Source organism: Eremothecium cymbalariae, chromosome 5, assembly GCF_000235365.1.
Source record: "Eremothecium cymbalariae DBVPG#7215 chromosome 5, complete sequence".
NCBI classification, from domain to species: domain Eukaryota; kingdom Fungi; phylum Ascomycota; class Saccharomycetes; order Saccharomycetales; family Saccharomycetaceae; genus Eremothecium; species Eremothecium cymbalariae.
Window position 1 is genome coordinate 743,377 of NC_016453.1, and position 17,360 is coordinate 760,736.

General features: G+C 38.7%; 6 protein-coding genes, 2 non-coding genes and 1 further gene across 8 annotated transcripts; 7 read left to right on the top strand and 2 right to left on the bottom strand.

Annotated features, from left to right (window-relative positions):
• Nucleotides 1-100: 100 nt before the first annotated feature.
• RHO2 (Rho family GTPase RHO2) lies at nucleotides 101-670 on the top strand (the record flags this gene model as incomplete). The annotated part of the gene is made up of 1 exon (XM_003646892.1): nucleotides 101-670. The coding sequence occupies one exon, from the start codon at nucleotides 101-103 to the stop codon at nucleotides 668-670; it is 570 nt and encodes a 189-aa protein (XP_003646940.1).
• Nucleotides 671-1,088: 418 nt separating this feature from the next.
• Nucleotides 1,089-1,162, bottom strand: Ecym_5366. Its single transcript has one exon. It is a non-coding gene; the product is annotated as a tRNA-Asn (tRNA).
• A 144-nt stretch (nucleotides 1,163-1,306) lies between these two features.
• Ecym_5367 lies at nucleotides 1,307-5,672 on the top strand (the record flags this gene model as incomplete).
• Nucleotides 5,673-6,669: 997 nt separating this feature from the next.
• TCB2 (tricalbin) lies at nucleotides 6,670-10,218 on the top strand (the record flags this gene model as incomplete). The annotated part of the gene is made up of 1 exon (XM_003646893.1): nucleotides 6,670-10,218. The coding sequence occupies one exon, from the start codon at nucleotides 6,670-6,672 to the stop codon at nucleotides 10,216-10,218; it is 3,549 nt and encodes a 1,182-aa protein (XP_003646941.1).
• A 316-nt stretch (nucleotides 10,219-10,534) lies between these two features.
• Nucleotides 10,535-10,831, top strand: SNN1 (Snn1p; the record flags this gene model as incomplete). Its single annotated transcript, XM_003646894.1, has 1 exon — nucleotides 10,535-10,831. The coding sequence occupies one exon, from the start codon at nucleotides 10,535-10,537 to the stop codon at nucleotides 10,829-10,831; it is 297 nt and encodes a 98-aa protein (XP_003646942.1).
• Nucleotides 10,832-10,948: 117 nt separating this feature from the next.
• OST3 (dolichyl-diphosphooligosaccharide--protein glycotransferase OST3) lies at nucleotides 10,949-11,986 on the bottom strand (the record flags this gene model as incomplete). Its single annotated transcript, XM_003646895.1, has 1 exon — nucleotides 10,949-11,986. The coding sequence occupies one exon, from the start codon at nucleotides 11,984-11,986 to the stop codon at nucleotides 10,949-10,951; it is 1,038 nt and encodes a 345-aa protein (XP_003646943.1).
• A 486-nt stretch (nucleotides 11,987-12,472) lies between these two features.
• On the top strand, nucleotides 12,473-14,785 carry MKT1 (Mkt1p; the record flags this gene model as incomplete). The annotated part of the gene is made up of 1 exon (XM_003646896.1): nucleotides 12,473-14,785. The coding sequence occupies one exon, from the start codon at nucleotides 12,473-12,475 to the stop codon at nucleotides 14,783-14,785; it is 2,313 nt and encodes a 770-aa protein (XP_003646944.1).
• A 453-nt stretch (nucleotides 14,786-15,238) lies between these two features.
• Ecym_5372 lies at nucleotides 15,239-15,311 on the top strand. Its single transcript has one exon. It is a non-coding gene; the product is annotated as a tRNA-Thr (tRNA).
• Nucleotides 15,312-15,623: 312 nt separating this feature from the next.
• CCT2 (chaperonin-containing T-complex subunit CCT2) lies at nucleotides 15,624-17,198 on the top strand (the record flags this gene model as incomplete). Its single annotated transcript, XM_003646897.1, has 1 exon — nucleotides 15,624-17,198. The coding sequence occupies one exon, from the start codon at nucleotides 15,624-15,626 to the stop codon at nucleotides 17,196-17,198; it is 1,575 nt and encodes a 524-aa protein (XP_003646945.1).
• Between the last annotated feature and the right edge of the window lie 162 nt (nucleotides 17,199-17,360).

Here is a 17,360-nt window from a genome sequence, read left to right on the forward strand (position 1 = left end):
AATTTGTGATCTCTGGAAGTCTTTTAGTGTGCCAATATAATTAGGGTATCCCGCAGAGCAGTTTTTTCTATGGATCAGTTGCAAATAATTACAACCCAACATGACTTCCAACGTGGTTAGAAGGAAACTTGTGATCATAGGTGATGGTGCATGTGGTAAGACATCTCTTCTGCATGTATTCACTCTTGGGAAATTTCCTGAAGAGTATCAGCCCACGATATTTGAGAATTATGTGACAGATTGTCGGGTTGATGGTATACGGGTTCAATTAGCTCTATGGGATACTGCAGGTCAGGAAGAATACGAAAGGCTAAGGCCTATGTCATATTCCAAGGCAGACATAATACTCATTGGCTTCGCTATCGATGACGCCGAATCTTTACTAAATGCAAGAGAAAAATGGACTGTCGAGGCATTGCGATATTGTCCAAGTGCACCTATCATCCTCGTTGGTCTTAAGAAAGACTTGCGAAAGTCTAACAGCATCGACCGAGCTGAAATGGTCAACTTATCGCAGGCGCAAGAGGTAGCTAAAGCAATCGGTGCTAAAAAATACATGGAGTGTAGCGCACTTACTGGTGAGGGAGTTGATGATGTGTTTGAATTGGCTACTCGAACAAGTCTGCTGGTGAATAGAGATCCTGGGAACTTTTGTTGCGCCATTTTTTAAAACAGTACCCAAAAAAAATACAACCTATAGTTTTATCTTTTTTTACAGCTTCCCAAACTTTGTTGGTCTTTTCAGAGCATCTCTTCCTCCTAACAGCCTGATTTTAAAATCATATGTCCGTACTACTGCAAGTTCGCTAATACCATGTTACCCATTAATTACATTATATATATGCATATAAATATATATTCATAAAGTTAGAATAGTTCGCCCTAATATTATAATTCATATTCCATTAGTTTTTGATTCTCACTCTATGCGCTGTTGTTACCTTACTGTTTCATCTACTCTATAAGTACGGCTTTTGTTCATTTGGATAGAACAAAGATTATCTAATTATTCTCATTATATTGTCCATTTAGGTGAGCAGCCATTGAATTTTCGGGACTGTCAAAAACCGCAGGTTCGAGAAAAATAACGACCTCGGTGAGGATTGAACTCACGATCTTGCGATTAACAGTCGCACGCCTTAACCAGCTTGGCCACGAAGTCGGATTTGTAGAGTGTATCCTTTAAACTAGTGAATATATTGCAGTAATTTTGTCAGGTGAGTTGATATTAATATGATGTTGTAAAAAGATATCACGCGTTTGTTTATAAAAACAAATCATCGAACGCATTTGAGAAAAGGTTAGAATGGTACTCCTTAGGAGGATAGTTGGAAGTGTTTTCTATAATAATTGTCGCGGGAAGAAGCTCAGGCATAACCATTGGAGGTTTTGTCGAAGCATTATGACTAAGGAAAAAGATGCATCGGAAATATACCAAAAAATCAGTCAATTAGAGCATATATTAAAGAGGCCAGATACTTATATCGGGTCTGTGGAGAGTCAGGATTCGCGTCAATGGATACATGATGAGGATAAGGATTGTATGATTGAAAAGGAAGTGAATATTGTACCCGGGTTGTTTAAAATATTTGATGAGATTTTGGTAAATGCGGCAGATAATAAGGTTCGTGATCCTTCGATGAAGAAGATTGAAGTGAAGATAAATCGGGAAGAGAATAGTATTGAGATTAAGAATGATGGTAACGGTATTCCTATTGAGGTGCATTCTAAGGAGGGTATATATATTCCAGAATTAATATTTGGGCATTTATTGACTTCGTCGAACTACGATGATGAAGAGAAGAAGGTTACGGGTGGTAGGAACGGGTATGGTGCTAAGTTGTGTAACATATTTTCCACTGAATTCGCAGTAGAGACGGCAGATCCAAAACGGGGCCAGAAATATTCTCAAAAGTGGGAGAATAATATGAATGTCTGCAAACCTCCCAAGATCACATCTTATAAGAATGGGCCTTCGTATACCAAGGTTTCTTTCAAGCCTGATTTGAAAAGGTTTGGTATGGAATCGTTGGACGAGGATACTATTGGTGTGATGCGGCGGCGTGTTTATGATATTAATGGGTCAGTTCGTGATGTCAACGTTTATCTTAATGGTAAAAACTTGAAGATGAAGAGTTTTAAAAATTACATAGAATTGTATTTGAAATCGCTAGAAAAAAAAAGCTGTTGGATGAAGGAGCTAGTCCAGATGAGGTGGGTGAGAAGATAAGTACACCAACTGTCTTGTATGAAAAGATGAACAGTAGATGGGAAATTGGTTTTTCTGTATCTGATATTTCATTCCAGCAAATTTCCTTTGTCAATTCCATAGCTACTACCAATGGAGGTACACATGTGAACTATGTTACTGATCAAATTGTCAAGAAGGTTTCGGAAACGTTGAGCAAAAAGGGTAAAGGTGTTAAGCCGTTTCAAATTAAGAATAATATTTTTATTTTTATCAACTGTTTGATTGAAAATCCTGCCTTTACATCGCAGACGAAGGAACAGTTGACGACAAGGGTTCGGGATTTTGGATCTAAATGTGATATTAGTGGTGAATTCATAAACAAAATAATGAAGACTGAGTTGGCTACTAAGATTTTAGAAATTGCTGATGAGAATGCCGCTAAAGTATTGAAAAAAACTGATGGTACGAAGAAGAACAGAATTACGGATTATCCCAAGTTGGAAGATGCGAACAAGGCAGGCACAAAAGAAGGCTATAAGTGTACGTTGGTTTTAACCGAAGGTGATTCCGCTCTGTCTTTAGCTGTCGCTGGGTTGTCCGTTGTGGGTCGAGATTACTATGGTTGCTTTCCACTAAAGGGTAAGATATTGAACGTCAGAGATGCTACGGTAAAGCAGATAAGTAACAATGTTGAAATTAATGCTATTAAGAAAATCATGGGTTTGCAACATAAAAAAAAATATAGTCAGGATGATTTGAAATCTTTACGATATGGCCATGTTATGATTATGACGGACCAAGATCACGATGGTTCTCACATTAAGGGTTTGTTGATTAACCTTTTTGAAAGCACATTTCCTGGCTTGCTAGATATTCCTGGATTTTTAATTGAATTTATTACACCTATTATGAAGGTAACTATTGTAAAGCCAAGAACACAGGTGATTCCATTTTATAACATGCCGGACTTTGAGAAGTGGAGGGAGGAAGAATCTCATAAATATACTTGGAAAACGAAATACTATAAAGGTTTGGGTACTTCGAAGGCTCAAGAAGTTCGTGAATATTTTTCAGCATTGGATACCCACATTAAAAAGTTCCATGCTCTGTGTCCGGACGACTGCAGTCTTATTGATTTAGCATTTTCCAAAAAAAAGCTGATGATCGTAAAGAATGGCTGAGTCAATACGAACCAGGTACAGTCTTAGATCCTCATCTCACTGAAATCCCAATTGGGGATTTCATAAATAAAGAACTGATTTTGTTCTCCTTGGCTGATAATATAAGATCTATTCCTCAGCTTCTAGATGGCTTCAAGCCATCCCAAAGGAAAGTAATATATGGAACTTTAAAACGTAATTTGGTTAATACTGAGATGAAGGTCGATATATTGGCGTCATATGCTGCCACGGAGACTGCTTACCATCATAGTAAGGAGTCTTTAGTTCAGACTATTGTCAGTTTAGCGCAAGATTTTGTCGGCGCTAATAATATTTATTTATTGATGCCAAATGGTGCATTCGGTACGCGAGCTACGGGTGGTAAAGATGCCGCCGCTTCTAGGTATATTTTTACCCAGTTAAATAAGATTACCAAGCACATATTTAACCCATTGGATAATCCGTTGTTGGAATATGTACAAGATGATGACCAAACTGTGGAACCAGTATGGTATGTCCCTATTATTCCAATGGCCCTTGTTAATGGTACAGAAGGTATTGGTACCGGTTGGAGCACATCTATTCCTCCCTTTAATCCACTGGATATAATCAAAAATATCAGGAAAATGATAAATGATGAGGAACCAGATGATATGGCGCCTTGGTTTAGGGGTTGGAATGGCTCTTTAGAGAAAATTGATTCCCAACGTTATAGAATTTATGGTAGGATCGAACAAGTAGGGGAAAATACAGTGGAAATTACGGAGTTACCAGCAAGAACATGGACTTCAACTATTAAGGAGCATTTGTTACTAGGTCTGAGTGGGAATGAAAAAGTAAAACCATGGATTAAAGATATGCAAGAGCAACATGGGGCTACTGTTAGATTTATTGTTACTCTAACACCTGAAGAGATGGAAAAAACGAGGAAAATTGGCTTTTATGAACGATTTAAGTTGGTTAGCACTCTCAGCTTAAGTAATATGGTTTTGTTTGATCCTCAAGGTAAAATTAGAAGGTATGATAATGTGAAGGAAATATTGACTGATTTCTATTATGTCAGACTAGAGTTCTACCAAAAACGAAAGGATTATATGACAGAACGCTTACAGTGGGCCCTAGAAAAGCTGTCCTACCAAGCAAAGTTTATTAAGATGATTATTGACAAAGAGTTTACTGTGAGTAACAAGCCACGATCCGCCTTGATGCAGGAATTGGAGAGTCTAGGGTTCCCAAGGATCGATAGTGAGGGTAAACCTCATTTCGAGAAGATTGAAGACTCAATTGACATGAGCGAGTTCAGCGAACTTGAAGAAAACTCTGGTTCTTCTGCAGACGAAAATGTCGTCTTAGGTCCTCTAGAACACCATGGAACATACGAATATCTATTAGGTATGAAACTTTGGGCTTTGACAAAGGAGAAGTATGACAGGCTACTAAACGAGAAGCAAGCAAAGGAAGTAGAATTGGAAAAGATGCTCAGTTTAGCAGCCAAAGACTTGTGGAATGCAGACTTGAATGAATTCACAAAAGCGTATGATGAGTTTATTAAATATGATACAGATGTCCGTGAGGGTATTACTGCCGAGGTGGGCACTAAACTTAAGGGCAAGAAGAGAAGCAAAAAGACTGCTGATGATGAATATGATCCAAAGGCGAAAAAGAAATCTACTAAACCTGCAAATAAGAAGATAAAGCTAGAAGCTCCCATCGAAAGAACCCTAATTGCGCCGAAGATCATTGCTAATTCACAAAGAGTAATAAAGATCAAAGAAGAAGGCAATACTACTACCAAAGCTACAAAACAAAGAAAGATGTCCTCCAAGTCCGATAGCACGTCTACCACCCCTACTCCAACTCCTATGTTAAAAGACAAGGATGAAACACCTAATCTTGCTGCCACCCTAGAACTCTCCGATGATGAGGACGACAACGATGAGATTAGCATCTTCACAAAATTCAGAAAAGCTTCCAGTAACTTCACCAACCTGGTATCATCGTTTCCCACCTCTAATTCCCCAACCCAAGCAAAGGAAAAGACCACCTCCCCTACTCCATCCACTAAATCAAAGCCAAAAACTGTTGCTAAGCCAAAATCGAAAAAGCCCGTCCTAGATGATAGCGAATCCGACCTTGACATAGACATGAATGGCTTCGAGCCCATAGCTCCAAAAGCCCATAGAGCCGTAAGAGCAGTAGCCAAGGAACCTGCCTATGTGATCGACCTCTCCGATAACAGCTTCATCGACGATGAAGATCACCAAAGCGATGATGAAGATGATCCCGTTTCCGATGACTCCTTCAGAGATGATTCCGATTAACGACGCTTGTACTCACATATGTTAAATAACCCAATCTAAGTATAAACATGCCCAAATCCACGCGATCATTTCGACACCTAACGCTATACAAACCATCAACACCGTGATTTTCGCCAAGAAATGCTACCATCCAATAAGTTTTCCTTTTCCCTTATGGAAGCAGTTTAGCGACACCTCCACAGTTCACCGCGTGTGGGCTGCTTTGCGCCATGCGCGCTACGCTGGCGGGCAGGAGCAGGCAGGAAAGTTGCGATGTGCTGCATGTGTCTGTGACGACCGAATCGATTAAAAGCATAGAACTATAGAAGACGACGGGCGCTCGCTGCCCAAGTAGCCATTCTGCTGGCAGTGTGCGCGGTCACTGCACCTACAAGAGGCGACTAGCTTGAATCCGGAGTTTTTGCCAGCCTTAATATCTTCCACGATCGGTGGGATTGCGACCCAGTCCTTGCTGATTTTGACCGCCGGGTGATGGATCTCACCGCTCTCTATTCTTGGCTGGATGAACTCCAAAAACTCAATGACGCTGCTTCAGTAACCGAAAATATTAATGGTAATCTTAGAAACAATAAAAAAATTTTACAATTAAATAAATTATATGAATTTTATAATATTGATTATAAACTACTATCTAAATCAAATATAACCAATCTATGATTTCTAGGTTATATAGATCTTACTGGTAATATTATATGAATTAAGAGATAATTGTCCTATTTTAAATGTTGATCATGTGACTTTAATGCGAATGGTACATTCCCTTGAATTGTCTTTTTTCCCTTTTTAGCTTACTGCATGAAAAATAAGGAAACGGTACAGCTGAAATACTCGAGCACATTTTTTAAGGACACATTCACGAACATCTGGACCCCTTTGCTACTATCCATCAGCCATCGCAAACTAAGTTTGAGCATAAAAAAGAATATTTTCGAGCATTAGGTTCAATTGTAACATTGTAACATTCTCAAGTTGAAGAAGGGTAATAGGTTTTACAGTGATGGCTTCGACGACCACTCAAGAGGTGGTTTCTGGTTCCAATACAAGTGCCACGGAGGCAATAAGTCATCTTAATACAGATAGTACAGTTAGCAAGCCACCTCCGGATTCTGAAGGTTCTGGAGTGGGTGCAGCATCTAAAAGTGAGGAAGATGAGAAGGAAACTAAGGGAGAGGATGTTGTTGTGGAAAGGCCAGTTGTCAATGCTTCGTATGTTGGTTGGAAGCAGATTGGGGGGTGGGAGGAGAGAGATGAGCTCAAAGCGGATGACTTGTTGTTAGATTTGAACAGGGAGACTGCTTTGAGTAATGTTCTTCCTGATTCTGCATATGGGGATTGGTTTCATTCGGTGGGATATTTTTTCGTGGGGGGGTTCTTGTCGTTTTTGTTAGGGTATTTTAAGTTTGGTTTGGCACCCGTGTTCTTTATTGTTGTTGGGGTTGCGCTTCTTTATCGTACTTCTATCAAGAGGTATCGTGCATCTATTAGGGAGCTGGTGCAGAAAGAACTGACAGTTCAGAAGGTGGAGGATGATTATGAATCGATGGATTGGTTGAATAACTTTTTGGATAAGTTTTGGCCTCGTATAGAGCCAGCTGCGTCTAAAATGGTTGTTGACCAAGTTAACGAGGAATTAGCTAGGAACCCAGCTGTCCCCGGTTTCATCCAATCTTTGTGGGTTGATCAGTTTACTTTGGGTGTTAAACCTCCGAGAATTGATCTTGTGAAAACTTTTCAGAACACAGATCCAGATGTGGCTGTGATGGATTGGGCAGTGTCTTTTACTCCCCATGACTTGAGTGATTTGGATGCTAAACAGCTGAAGAACTATGTAAATCAAAGGGTTGTGATCAAGGTGAAGATATTTGGTATTTCAATACCTGTTATCGTTCAAGACATTGCGTTCAGTGCACATGTGAGAGTGCGGATGAAGATGATGACGCCATTCCCTCATATTGAGACTGCAAATGTTCAATTGCTAGATATTCCAGATATTGATTTCATGTTCAAGATGTTTGGCGATACTATTTTTAACTGGGAACTTATGGCAATCCCAGGGTTGTTGCCCCTAATCAAAGAGATGGCAAGAAAGTACGCCGGTCCAATTTTGTTACCCCCTTTTTCATTCCAGTTGAACATTCCTCAGCTGTTATCAGGATCATCGTTATCTATTGGAGTTTTGGAACTCAGTGTGCACAATGCAAAGAATTTGAAATGTTCACGTAGTTCACTGGATGGTGAAGAATTGAGTCCATACTTGGAGTTCAGCTTCAATGGTAAAGTCGTCGGGAAGACTGCAACGGTTAAGAATACTTTGAATCCCGTGTGGGATGAGAGCATGTATATCCTAGTAAGTTCGTTCACTGATCCGCTATCTATTACAGTTTATGCTCAACGTGAAAACTTGAAGGACAGAGTTTTGGGTAGGGTCCAGTACAATCTTTCATCTTTACATGATAAGCCACTTCAAAAGGGACGGTCTGCAAAGATTCTGAACAACTCTAAACCTGTTGGTTTATTGAACTTTGATTTGAATTTCCACCCTACATTGGAGCCCAAGAAGTTGCCTGATGGTTCTGTGGAAGAATTGTTAGATTTAAATTCAGGTATCACTAAGATTCAGGTAGAAAAAGCTATTGATTTGAATAACGCTGGTGAGAAGAAGCCTTCCACTTACGTTGAAGTTTATGTTAACGCCAAATTGGTTTTGACTACTGCTGTGGTTGCTAAAAATGCGAATCCAACTTACAGCGGTGAGCACGAAACTGTTATAACAGACCGTCGCAGAACCAGGGTTAAATTGGTTGTCAAGGACTTGAAAGGTAATATAATTTCCAGTACCGTCCAATCTTTAAATGATCTGATCGATAGAACTCAGGTCGATAAAAGATGGATTCCACTACAAGGGGGTAAAGGTGAACTGAAGGTTACGACACAGTGGAAACCTGTAGCATTAGATGCTGGTTCTGATAATGCAGGATATGTTCCACCAATCGGTGTCATCCGGTTATTATTAAATAAGGCAGAAGGCTTGAGAAACTTGGAAAAGATCGGTACCATTGATCCGTATGCGAGAGTTTTGGTTCAAGGCAATGTTAGAGGTAGAACCAATGCAGCCGACTCTACTGTGGATCCCATATGGAATGAAGCTATTTATGTTACAGTTTCTTCTCCCAATCAAAGGATTAGTATTGAATGCATGGATGTCGAGACGGCAGGAAATGATCGTACTTTGGGTAAGTTTGATATCAAGACTTCGGACTTATTTCAGAAGGGTTCTGATGATAGGTATTTGGAAGTTATTAATGAGGACCCAATAATGGGTCGCCTGGTTTCTAAAAAGGGGCCCAAGGGCATCGTTACGTATTATATTTCATTCTATCCTTCTCTTCCTATTTTAAGCTTGGAAGAAATAATGGAGCTTGATTCTATCAATGAAAGTAAGAAACAGTTGCAGGTTAAGAAAGATATTATGAAGGATTCTGCCTCTTCTGAGAAGAAGGCAGAAATACAGAACGAGGAAACTGAGCTGAAGGAATTAGAAGATATGTTCAGTAATAAGATGAAACTAGATTTGGGCGAACTATTGCAGTATGGTAGTGGTGTTTTTGCATTCACAATATTAGGAGGTGAATTGCCTCAGACTGGCTGTTATATTCAAGCATTCTTTGACTCAGGTGGTCATCCAAAATACGTCTCTCCAAAGAATGCTACTAAAACTGTAAGGCCTAGTCCTTGGGGTGACGCTCTTATCACAGAGCTACAATGGTCTGTCACCACTTTTAGAGTTACAAAGAATGCTCATCAGAACAAAGCTGAAGGCTGTTTGTGCGAACTCAATATTCCAACAATTGAATTGGTTAAAAACTGTTTCTATAAGCCTTCCATTGTGACATTGACTGGCGATTCTACTGGAAAGGTGATGGTACAGGCCTCTTGGTTCCCTATTGTAGCCACCAGATTCCCTCAATCAGACTTAATCACAAATACTGGTGACTTGGATATTGAAATTCGTAATGCAGTTAAGTTGATTGCTGCTGACAGAAATGGAAAATCTGATCCATATGTCAAACTTTATATAGATGATGCTGAGAATCATTTCTATAAAACAAAGGTACAAAAGAAAAACCTAAACCCAACTTGGGGAGAGTCCACTACAATCCAAATTAATAATAGGGTTAATAATTACTTGAGAATCAAAGTTATGGATTGGGATGCAGGAAATTCTGATGATTTGATCGGACTGGCTATGGTTGCATTGGCTGATATTAATCCAGATGGAGATACTGTTATGGACGTTCCACTAACTGCACCAGATGGTGGTGATGGTGGTATTCTTTATTTGACATTTAGATTTGCTCCTAGGTACACTGTGTCCGTATCTAAAGTCGAAACAAAGGTTGCCGATATTGCAACGAAGGGTTTGTCCGCAGGTCTACACGCAGGAACGAGTGCCATTGGCACTGGTTTGGGCGCTGTTGGTAAACTCAAAAAAGGTATCTTGGGAGGTAAAAATAAGGATAAGGATAAGCAAAAGGTAGAAGAATGAACCATAGGTAATCTTCCACTAAAAATACAAATCAAAATTGTAAAATGGAAAATACTACTTAAGAACAGGTTTAAAATTCCCCATCTTATATTATATAAAAAATTGATAACGGTTATTATACATCAACGGTAGACTTTTATATATGTATATGAGTATATGCTGTAATAAAATACTTCTAATATGTCAGGTTTGATTTTTGTACAGTAAATTGAAGAAAAAAGAGAGGCGTCAATATGCGAATATAATAATGCACTATGCACGCACCCTTATTTGAAACAGTTTTAGTTTAATTCCCATAAAACCTCTAATTCTCTTGATGGATTCAAGGCAGATTGCATCAGCTGGGATACACCCGATTGAATTATGCATTTATTCAGTCCTTTCAAGCAACCTGGAAGCCATATATCAAGCCATTAATGAATTGAGGGAGTCTCAGGCATTGTTGGTCATGAAACTCAACCAGGTAAGGAGTTCCTTTCAAGAGGAACAGGAGATTTTGCGTGAAGAAGGCTCTTTAAAGGAGGAACTTGCGAGGCTTCATGTCCTTAAGAGGCGAGTGGATAAGATAGTGGAGACCTATTCTGCGTTAGCAACGAAATGTAAGAAACTATAGTATTTAAAAAGGGAATGGCATATATGTTATAACGCTATTTTTGGTATAGCATAATACATACCACAGATTAAGGTAGTAGTAGGCAGGTTTATAGAATGTTTAATTATTTATATTCACCTATAGAATGGCAGGAAGCTTGAACAACCTAAAAGGATACTCAGCATTCTTTAGTTTAAAAACCGCTACTAGCGCAGCAAATAGAATATAGATGATCAACAGAAAACAAATTGAGCCTATAAACTGGACAACGTTTTCAGTACCATTTTTATGTCTTTGATAGTAGTCCTTGAGCTTAGGTAGACCCAATGTTAGTAGCATAAAAGTAGACGTGAGGGCACCATAAATGAAAGACATGATCTGAGTTTCAACACCAAACTGGAATTGTTGCTGTCTTAGTGCAATATATTGAACCTGAGATCTATCCGGCGTTAACCCAAGGTAAGGTGTATCCCTGATCTTATTGAACATAGTTCCTGTGATCAAGGCAATAATAAAAGAAACACAGGTGATACCCCAAAGTGGTCTGTAGGTAAGGATACTGAGAACGAAAGGTCTATACTTTCTGACAATGAAGGCAATCATCCCAGAAACAAATATAGTGGTTATAATAGACCCCCAATTGATAGGTTCTATAAAAATATAGTCTTCAAATCCAGTGTACTCCTTCAGTGTTGAAACCAAAGGCTGTACGCGAGCATTACCACTTTGAGACGGAATTCCAAGTTGCTCATAAGAGTCTACATCCCCATTTGGCGTAAATAGGAATAACCGTGGCACATTATTCACACTGAAATATGTAAAAACTTGGTTGGTATTGTCCATAAAATCAGCTTTTGCAAAGTACAACCCATGTTCCTTAGTTTCACCTCCTAAGCCATCTGAATGCCCGTTTATCCATGACCGTGCTAAAGTCGAGTAATCAGGTCCAAACTCCACACATAAATTACAATCGATCTGGGGATTAGTAGCAGTCAACAAAACAACTATGTGTGAACTTCTAGGGCTTGATAGAATCTGTTTAAAATTACCATTGTTTAACTGGATTATCCCACCATCTTTAGCAGACAACTTAGCCAACTTCGCATTGCTTATTGCATTTATAACAGTCGCCGTTAAAACCAATAACTGCAACAATAATTCACCCACAAGCTTCATTGCACTATTGTTGCGGCGGTCCCTTCAACTTTTAGATATATAGGTGGTGATCTTTGATAGGACATGTTGGCATTTTTTTAGATCATTTCACTCGAAATCTAAAGTCAAAATCTTAATTGCATGTCATACAGAGGATAGTACATAGAGAACAACTAGTGACCTGTTGATATCTAGTCCTGGTGCTAGTCATTCACCATTTGCTTGTAATTTAATCGATTTTACAAACTTTATAGTCTAGATTGATCGTCACGTGATTACACCCATACATTGCATACATTACTTTCCCGGTGGCAAATGTTCAACTTTTTAAGCTTTTTAATTTAAGATTGTTTGAAAACATGGAGGTGAACTTAATCTGATGAAGAGGAATAGACATACTCCTTCCTGGTTTTACGGTATAAAGACGATCTATTTCTTACACTAGGACGTTCAATTAAGACCCTTAGATAGGTTTCACGTCGATTGTTGCTTTTTAGACACTATTTAATGCCGATCAAGTCATTAGAATCCTACCTCTTCGAACGGTCACTTGTTGGCTCCGCTCCAATTGAATCCTTGAATGCTATTACGCTGGGTATTGATGTGGACCATTATGTTTCAAGGTTGTTAACCAACAAGCGCGAACAGTACTTGGATGCTATCGGAGGTATTCCAAGTAGTTTAAAGATGTATATCGAATCTGACTTGCAAATTTTCCAGGAAAACAACGTTGTACCGGTCTTCATTTTCTCAGGATCTCCAGTTTCAAATCAGTTACAGTATCAATCTTACAAGACTTCTGGTGACGGCGCATCAGGGATGAATCAGACTCCATCGGGACAGAAAAATGCTTATGAAATTGTAGTTGCACAAAGAAATAAAGCGTGGGCCCACTGGATTAATTTAATGAATAACAATAAGTCGACTTATATCGATCAGCCTTTATCCCCTGGTGAATCTTTCAGGCATAACTTTGCATTAAATTCCAAGAGGTTCCAGGCCGATCTAATTAAATATTTTATCTCAAAAGACATTGATTTTATGGTGGCGCCATATTGTTCCTGGATTCAACTATCATACCTGTTAGCTGAGAGCTGTGTTGATGCCATATATGGGCCTACTGATTTGCTAATGGTTGAGGCTGTTCCCAAGTTTATCCTAGGTATGGAATTTCCTAACAAAGAATTTAGGTTTATTGACCGGAGCCGGATCTTGAATGAGTTTAAGTTGAACTTTGAGGATTTCCTTGACATCTGCATGGCCGTAGGCAATGAACTACAGCCTTACACTTTACCTCCTTTACAGGTTTATCCTCAGCAGCAAGCATTCGAAATAGCACAAGATATGAGCGTGAACGGTGGAACCAATTTTCACACTTACTTGCTTACAAACCCAGTACAAGTTGATGCTGCGAAGTGGTTAACTCTGTATCAAAAGGGTGTAGCTGCTTTGAAATATATGCCAGTGTTGAAAACAAACGGTAGGGTAGAAATATTTGGTTACGATGAAATAGCGTTGAACAATAAAGACAATCAAGAAAAGGCTGAGATCCCGAATGATATTCATGATTTCATTCAGCAGCGCCTACCACATGAGTATAACTTCTACAGGTCAATTGGCTTGGTTAGCAGCAAGTTGCTAGATCTCATATCCACAGGTATATATGCCGAGTATCCTCCGCTGGATGGGGGGTCTTCAGATTCATACAGAAATTTGGTTAAAAAATCCGTTGACGAATTTAAAAATAAAGAAATAAACTTATTGACACAACCAATCAATAGATATTATCAGATAAAGCCAATTAAGCATGTTAAGTGGTTTAGTTCTGGTGATGATGTCACCTTATTAAATCGAGTAACACCATCGATATATGATAGAATCAAGTCTATCTACGTCCGAACCAATGATAAAGCAAAACCTTTTTCTATTCCCGAATTTGTTCGGGTGCTTTCTAAATCGAAAGACTTAACTCAAGATTTTACGGTAGAATCAAAGAAACCAGTTCAGGTTATCGGTAAATTAACAGTTCCTTTTGATTTGTTGGCTACAAATTTCCTACGATTTCTTTATCTATTGGGCTTTTTTGAGCATGATAATGGTCTCCAACCAACCCCTTACGGCAAAGTTTTATTAAAGTTTGGTGAGCTTGGTATCAACGAAAGTTTTTATGAAATGTATTTAGTGCTGTTGATGTTCTTCAAAATTGATGTATTGAAATTGAGCGAAGAAACACGTCCACCAACACAGTCTGCCCTCTCTCAAGCCACTCTACGCTCATATCCAAAAGAATCTCTATGCATTCTTGCATTAACGCGTGTGTTAACCCTATTTCAGCTGAATCAGAAGCCTTCTAAATACTATGGTCCAATAGATAAAAAGACTCTAATCTTTAGAGAGTATCTGGATTATATCAAGCAAAACATGTCCGAATTATTTGAAGCTGTTCTAGTTAGCTCTTTAGCCACTTCGGAATTCGACAGATTATCTCTGGATAACTCGGGATGGCAGCATAAAATCGTCAATCACATCCCATTCAAACTGTCCACACCTAATACCGTAATGGCTATGATCTGGGAGTTTTATTTACAGAAATGGCTTCATAATGGTCAGGATAAACAAGATGCCCTGGCATTAGTTGCCAATGCCTTCTCCACTCACAAGTATGTTACAAACTTGGCAGAAGAGCTTGAAAGAGCTTCAAACTATTTAAAAGATGTTGGTGTAATTTTCGGAAGTATGAAGGACTTGAAATTAATTAATGATGCTGATTTTGAGCTCTTCAACGACGCACTTAAGTTTTCAAATAAAGCAATGAAATGACGGAAGATAAATGTTAATCATTATGACCAGTCTCATTTTTTGTTTGTATCTTATTCATAGACTTTATAAAAAGATTGAGTAAAAATGATTAGTGCATTTATGATCTGTGCAAATTTCCGTTTCATAAAAGTATATTGCGAATTGAAATGTTTCATTCATTTTCGAAATTCACTCTATGGGATCTTACCACAATTTAGGTCTAAAAAAAACCTAGGTGTAATACCGAACCAATACATTAATATATTATGCTAATCACAGATTGGACGACCATATTAGTAATATATTCAGCCTTGAAGAAAGACCTAGCAACCTTCCTAAGGCGTTGGATCTGCATACTACTCATCTTGATTTGTGTTCTTACCATAGCACGGATCACATTTTGTTATAAATCACGCGATCAAAAGCGTATATAAGTACCAGCTAATTGAGTAAATAAGGCGTGCAAGTTTTCAAGCTTCTATGGCCAAGTTGGTAAGGCGCCACACTAGTAATGTGGAGATCATCAGTTCGACTCTGGTTGGAAGCATTTTTTGCAACACTTCCCAATTTACACAACCAAAAAAGTATTTTAGGGACTATTTTGTATGCTAGTAGTCAGCACGTTCATAGAGCATAATCCCACACTCTAAATGATACAATTGATCTTTTGATCACCAATTGGAGGGGCTGTTGATGTAGTTCTTCGTCTTTTGATCTGATTTCTTCAAATATCTGGTTTCTTCGGTGGCGAAAAAAAAGCTGAACATTTTAAGACTTAAAAAATCACCAAAATTTTAATTTGGAGAGCATTAGATGTTCATAAAATCTCAAGTTAAAGAGGATTATTGGGTTACTTGATATGAGTGTTCAAATATTTGGTGATCAAGTTACCGAAGAAAGAGCTGAAAATGCTCGTATGTCAGCATTTGTTGGTGCAATTGCGGTTGGGGATTTAGTTAAAACGACCTTAGGACCAAAAGGTATGGATAAGTTGTTGCAAAGTGCATCTAATGATTCCTCTTTGGTGACCAACGATGGTGCAACCATTTTGAAATCCATTCCATTAGATAACCCTGCAGCCAAGGTTTTGGTTAATATCAGTAAAGTACAAGATGATGAAGTCGGTGATGGTACTACTAGTGTTACCGTTTTAAGTGCAGAGTTGTTGAGGGAAGCCGAGAAGTTGATTGATCAGAAAATTCATCCTCAAACTATTATTGAAGGCTATAGAATTGCATGTGTTGCTTCTTTGGGCGCGTTGGAGAGAGCCGCTGTGGACAACTCCAAAGATCATGCAAAGTTTTATGAGGATTTGTTAAATATTGCGAAGACCACTTTATCCTCAAAGATTTTGTCACAGGATAAGGACCATTTTTCAAAATTGGCAGCGGATGCAATTTTAAGGTTAAACGGTTCAACAAACTTGGAACATATTCAGATTATTAAAATTATTGGTGGCAATCTATCTGACTCGTTTTTGGATGGGGGGTTTATCTTGCCAAAGAGATTTGGCAACAACCAAGCAAAGAGTGTGAAGAACGCCAAGATTCTTATTGCGAACACCTCTTTGGATACCGATAAAGTGAAGATTTTTGGTGCGAAATTCAAAGTTGATTCCACGTCTAAGTTAGCCCGACTAGAAAAGGCAGAGCGTGAAAAAATGAAAAGCAAAATTGATAGGATTGCAAAGTTTGGTATTAACATATTTATTAACAGACAGCTTATCTATGATTACCCAGAGCAGTTATTCACGGATATGGAAATCAATTCCATCGAGCATGCTGATTTTGAGGGTGTTGAAAGGCTAGCGTTAGTAACTGGTGGTGAAGTAGTATCTACATTCAACAACCCAGAGAAATGTAGATTAGGTGAGTGTGATCTGGTCGAGGAGGTTATGATTGGAGAGGAAGTATTCACCAAGTTTACTGGTTGCAAGGTGAGCAATGCGTGCACAATCGTTTTAAGAGGGGCTACCCTACAGGTCTTAGATGAGGCTGAGAGATCACTGCATGATGCTTTGTCCGTACTATCCCAAACCACCAAGGAAACTAGAACTGTCCTAGGTGGTGGATGTGCAGAAATGGTTATGTCAAAGGCAGTTGATACAACTGCTCAAAATGTCGAAGGCAAGAAATCGCTTGCGGTAGAAGCTTTTGCGAGAGCATTGAGACAGCTACCTACAATTTTGGCTGATAATGCCGGTCTCGACAGCAGTGAATTGATCTCCAAGCTAAGAGCCTCAATCTACAATGGCATGACCACTAGTGGATTGGATCTAAATAATGGAAAAATTGCTGATATGAGAGAATTGGGTGTTGTAGAAAGCTACAAATTGAAGAGAGCTGTTGTGAGCTCTGCAACTGAGGCAGCAGAAGTTCTACTTAGAGTAGATAATATTATCCGTGCAAAGCCAAGAACTGCAAACAGGGGTTAATTTGGACAGCAATTCTTATAGTTTTGCCAGATAGATAAGTATTCAATAACAGTATATTATCATTAAACTGAGACTTTATTTCTCTTAATATTATACAATGCTGAGTAGATAAAATATAACAAGAACTCGGGCGTAAAAAAAAATAAAAGCTATCAGATGCAA